Source organism: Centruroides sculpturatus, unplaced genomic scaffold, assembly GCF_000671375.1.
Source record: "Centruroides sculpturatus isolate CEXI.00-Female unplaced genomic scaffold, Cexi_2.0 scaffold1222, whole genome shotgun sequence".
Lineage (NCBI taxonomy): Eukaryota > Metazoa > Arthropoda > Arachnida > Scorpiones > Buthidae > Centruroides > Centruroides sculpturatus.
In genome coordinates this window covers 113,229-118,625 of record NW_019385484.1, presented here as the reverse complement: position 1 = coordinate 118,625, position 5,397 = coordinate 113,229, and the positions used below count along the sequence as shown (strand labels likewise).

Below are 5,397 nucleotides of genomic sequence, written 5' to 3'. Positions count from 1 at the left end.
TTTTAAAACTTAATATAATGTTACAGATTTTAATTTTCTTCTTCTTCTTCTTCTTCGAATGTATTTAATTTTTCCATTATATCATCAATAATGTTACTAATATCCTGAAGTATATAGACTAGCAAACTGTGAGAATTTTCAGCGATGTATTTATGATCTAGTTTGTGATATTTAATAATATAACTTCAGAAAAGATGCTATTTGAAATCGTGCATAAAATCTTCGTTTAGTGCAGGTAACCCCCGCATAACATGGCACTTCTATACAATGGATTTACTCTAACACGGTTCGAGAATTCGTACCATTCCCCGTATAACACGATACTTTAATAGCACAGATTTACTCTGACACGGTTCGAGAATTGGGTAAAACCCTCGTAAAACAGGAAATGTAATAAATTTTTACATACTTAAGTAATAATAGTTCACGAAAATTATTATTTTCGTGAACTATTAGTACTTAAGTATGTAAATTTTCTCTTTTCGCCTTCTGTCGATACACGTGGTCCTTCTCGAAACTTGTTTCAATGTTGCCAGATCGCGATACTTCTGCTTCTGATGTTGCCGAATGTTTTCCCCTTATTCCATACTTGCTTTATTCTTCATAAGTGCTTAGCATCATATAAGAAAATTTATAAAGACCTTTTAACTAGAAGCAAGCAATCTAAAATTACATACATTTTGCAAAAGGTAAAGCATGGATCTGAAGATAATGCAGAAAAATGCACAGAGGATAAGGATAACTTGCCAAAAAGAAAACGCTCTCGGTTAATTAATAGTGCTTTTAGTGATGACGAAAAAAACATTGTTTAATTTATATTAATATGTATCACTTAAAATTTAAAAATGTAAAAATTGATAACGATCTATAAATTTGAAATGATCTAATGTAAACAAATTTTTCTGAATTTGAAAATGCTATTTGTACGAAAGAATTAGTTGGAAACGATAGTCCTGCAAGAATTAAAGTATATAATTCGACCAATACGGGAAAAGCAGATGCAGAAAGTATTTCAACGATGACTCGACGAATTTCTGAACCTGCCATTAAAAGCATTTGGCGATATCGAGAAAAAAAATCAGTTTTTAGATCGAAATTCCTGGGTATTAAAAAGTACGTACTGTACTTCTCGAGAGAAAAACGAAAAATAAATTAAAAGAACAAACTAAATTTTTTAATAAGAACCCGGTTTAGGAACAGTTATTTTTTACGATTTATCACATTCACAAATTCCAAAAGTATTAGCCAATCAACAACTTTATTTTTACCCATCTGCATTCTGAATATTACAATATTTCTCGCTCCACTTACCATTCTTTCAAACAAGCGAACATACCGCAAACACGTTTACGATACACACACTCAATTTTTCAATATTCAAACTGTTTTTTTTTCTATTTCCACAGCAATGTCACTTTTTCTTACTTTAAAGAAAAATATTATTTTTTAAATTGTTTGAAAAGTTAACTGAATTAAATGTTCAATGATTGCAGTATTTTTGTTTAACCATACACATTAAACAAAGTCATGTCTGTTACATCCATTCGTTCTTTCACGCCATATTCATCAATTGCGTTATTGAATGAGGTGACAAACAACAAATGAATTCACCAACACCATTGAAAAATAATAAAAGAAAGCTAATGAGTGCGGCTGCAAGAACTCTGCATAATGTAGTATGGTTAATGTCACTTTATCGATTTATTTCAAACTTATTAATACGTATTCTTGTATATTAAAATTGACAGGAATTCGTTCCTTCTTACAGATTTCCAGGCTAAAGCGTTAATTTTAAATTATCTAATTTCATTCAGAAACTAACAATTGATGTCATTTGCAGATCCACAGTGGACCAATAGAAACACTTGTGTAGTAACTGACGAATTGTTTCCCATAAAACGCAAGACAAATAATTAGTTCGTACGGCTTCTGTTTACGGAAGATTAATTTAAAGTAATGGCGAAAAATGATACGAGAAAATATATTTCCTGCTAATGAAGGAAAAGTGAAAATTGAATAAAGATACTTTAACATTATTTTCTAATAATTTTTGCATTCGGACGTGACTTATTTTCAAAATTTTTGCATTTTGAATAATTTTATTCGGACGTGACAAACTTTAAAACAATACGTATGCAATAAGTTACTGGCGTTAAAGATCTATACGTTTATTTACCATTATTATGCGCAATTATGCATTTCATAAACTTTATTAAAACTGTTAGAAAGTATACTCTTTACCATCAATTTTTATTTTCACTGAAATTGAAATTGTTCGTAAGGCAAAATCACTTTAATGCAATATAATGTAAAATTTATCTGAAACAAAATTGTCACGTAATAAGTTACGTCCCGCAATGTTTAACACTTTATTTACTTCACTTTAATGTGTATACAGTGTTTAGAACTTGGTTGTCTGTGTGATATATCTATTTTTGAAATTAAAAGTTTTCGTTATTTTTTCTTTTTTACTGTTTATGATTTCAAAAAGATGACGTTTACGGTAAAATTCACTTATTTTAATCTCTTTCGGATATGCCAATAAAGGCTAGTGACAATAATTTATCTTCGGGCAAACACAATTACTTGTCATGTTTCTGAATACACTTAATACGCTCTAAATAAATGACACGTATGTAAACAACTAAAAATAACTATATTAGTTTTTAATTAATGAAATTTGTATTTATTCTAAAAGCCATTTTTTTCGGTACATAAATCAATTGTTTTATGCACAAAATGAAAATTACAAAACGAAGAAAATCAGTTTAGAAACTTCTTGTTTCATGTTTAATACAATTTAAAATACGAGCATTGCATATTTTTTGAATAAATGTACTAAAATCATTTCCATAAAAGTCATTGTTCATTACTATTATGATGTTTAATAATATGATACTTTAAAGAAGATTTAAAACGAAATTTTTCTGAGCAATAATTACACGAAAACGGCTTTTCTCCGGAGTGAAGACGAAGATGTCCTATCAGATGATGTTTTAGTGTAAAACTTCGTTTGCAATGGTCGCAAGAGAATGGCTTCTCCCCCGTGTGAGTTCGGAAATGTGTAAAACATTGTTTGCAATGATCACAGGCAAAGGGTTTCTCTCCGGTGTGAGTCTTAACGTGGTCCCGTAGATTGTAGGAATGGATAAATTGACGATTACAGTATTGGCAAGACAAGAGTCCTTCTCCAGTGTGAATCCTCTGATGATATTTTAAATTATACTTGGAAACAAATTCTTTCTTGCAACTGTCACATTGATACTTCCCATTCTTTCTTTTCTGAATGTTTAAACCTGTAAAATACGACAAATATAAATATTAAAAGCAGTCTAGATCAAAGCTCTCTTCAATTTATTGCCAATCAAATATTTAAATTTAAGCACGCTATTTCAAAAGTACTGTTAAGATTTGGATGTAGATAGAATAAAAATCTACTTTTTCTGGTAAGTTTTTTACATAAAATTTGAAGCTTAAACATACACGAAAATTACCACCACACCAGAAACAATAACTATTTAAACGAATTACCAAAAAGCATTAACAATATCAAAATTAACATAATTTATACACTTTCTGAAAACAATGTAAACGAAGTTTATTTTACAAAAATAAAAACAAACAAATATTTGGATAATAATTTAAAAATATCTTCGTAGATTTCTCATTTATTCTTCACTTGCACGAAAGACAATTTCTTTGTTGATATATTCTTGTATGATTTCTTGGTGGCTTTAATGTTAACAACAGTGGCTTTAATGTTAACAACAGAAGTCGAACACCTCCTTCGACTGCTCTTCTGTTTTCCCGAGAAGAATTCTTCATTTAGTACAGGAGAATGCTCTTGTTTGCTTAATGAATCTGAAAGTCACAAAAAATGCCAAATATAATCGGATACGAGAACGACGTCATACATTATTTTCTAAGTCAAATTTAAATATATCAAAATTAATGTAGTAATTCTAGAATTTCTTTTTTGGCATTTCTTGCCATAATATAGCTTTATCTGCGATTTTTACAAAGAAAAAAATCAGGTACAAATGTATTTTACGAAGAATAGTTATATAAACTTTCCATCGGTTTTTCTATTTTAGAGCTTTCATTGATAAACTAAAAGTTATAAAAACTCAAAGTTATTTTGAATGTTGTTTTTAAAAACACCTTCGTAACAAAGTAGAAATTTACTTACTAATTTTATAAACTTCAGTCAAGAAAGACACGTAAAATACTAACCATACTTGTTACCACAAACACTAAGGCATTCGATACATCACCAAATTTTATTCGAGAAATCTCTTCTTCTGTTTCGTAAAACAATCTTCCTTTTTTCTTTCTAGAGAAATCGTCACCGATATTTCTTCCTTCCATGAAGATTGTAAATCATGTTAAATTTTAAAAAATCTACACCCGGACTATTGATTATCGAAATAAAATGGCGACGGTTTATGTTCGAAGAAACGACTCACTTACCTGTGTGGACGAGATTTCCTTAAGCTTCCATTCGTTTCGTCGTGAGGATGAAAGGGCAATACAATCTACACCCTCTGTCTTTACAGACGCAAAAAACTGTGGGCTATCAACACAGTAAAATAAAACCTCTGTGGACGTCTTCTGTAACCAAAACAGAACGGAAGTACGTCACTAGTATTGAGCGAAGTGTAGCCCACTATACATATTCATTGTTGCTTCCTTTTCTCTGGTGACGAAGACGATCCCAAGACGATGGAGAAAAGCGGGCACCAAATGGCACGTTTCCTTTGATTTCATCCTAAAAGATTTAGCTCATCAGAAAACAATTTTCAATGTATTCGGCATTTAGAATGAAACGTACTTTAGCATTTCTCTAATCTAAAGTTACACTCGCCGAACTTCGACGAAACCTAACTGTCAATTTTCAAAAAAGAGTGGCGCCATCTAATATTTAAAATTCAAAAATAATCTTTCATTTTTTTTTTCAAACTTTGTGGGTCTAAAATTCAAAAATAATCTTTCATCGAAATAATATTAAAAATGACTTCTGTCGAAACCATTATAAATAATTATTTTGAACCCAATAGTCACAAACAGTGGTAAAATGTAAACTAAGTGACCAGAAAATCCACGTTTAAACCGTTCTCCATTTTTGTAATTTATTAATTATGAATTATTCGATTTCTGAAACGGGAGGTCCGATATCTTTGACATTCGAGAAATTGCATTCGGTTTAAGATTATTTAATACTTGGATGTGTGGTAATGTGATCGGTGTTTATAATAATTCTATCGTTTTTTAAATGAAAGAACTTACCGTGCAGACGTAACACTTCGAATTTATCAAGTCGGGTACAGAAAAACCTTCCATTAAACCGTCTAAAACGGAAGTGATATCCCGATATCCCATTACCTCCTTTTCGTATTA

At 30.4% G+C, this 5,397-nt stretch overlaps 1 protein-coding gene across 1 annotated transcript in view; it reads right to left on the bottom strand.

Annotated features, from left to right (window-relative positions):
* Positions 1-2,794: 2,794 nt before the first annotated feature.
* LOC111639412 (gastrula zinc finger protein XlCGF57.1-like) overlaps positions 2,795-5,397 on the bottom strand; it is a 44,258-nt gene continuing 41,655 nt past the window's right edge. The window contains exons 5-6 of the mRNA XM_023385297.1: positions 3,680-3,861; positions 2,795-3,303 (exon numbers count right to left, since the gene is read on the bottom strand). Of these exons, the coding sequence (XP_023241065.1) occupies positions 2,860-3,303; positions 3,680-3,861 (626 nt within the window). The 3' untranslated portion in view covers positions 2,795-2,859. The remainder of the gene's footprint in view (positions 3,304-3,679; positions 3,862-5,397) is intronic.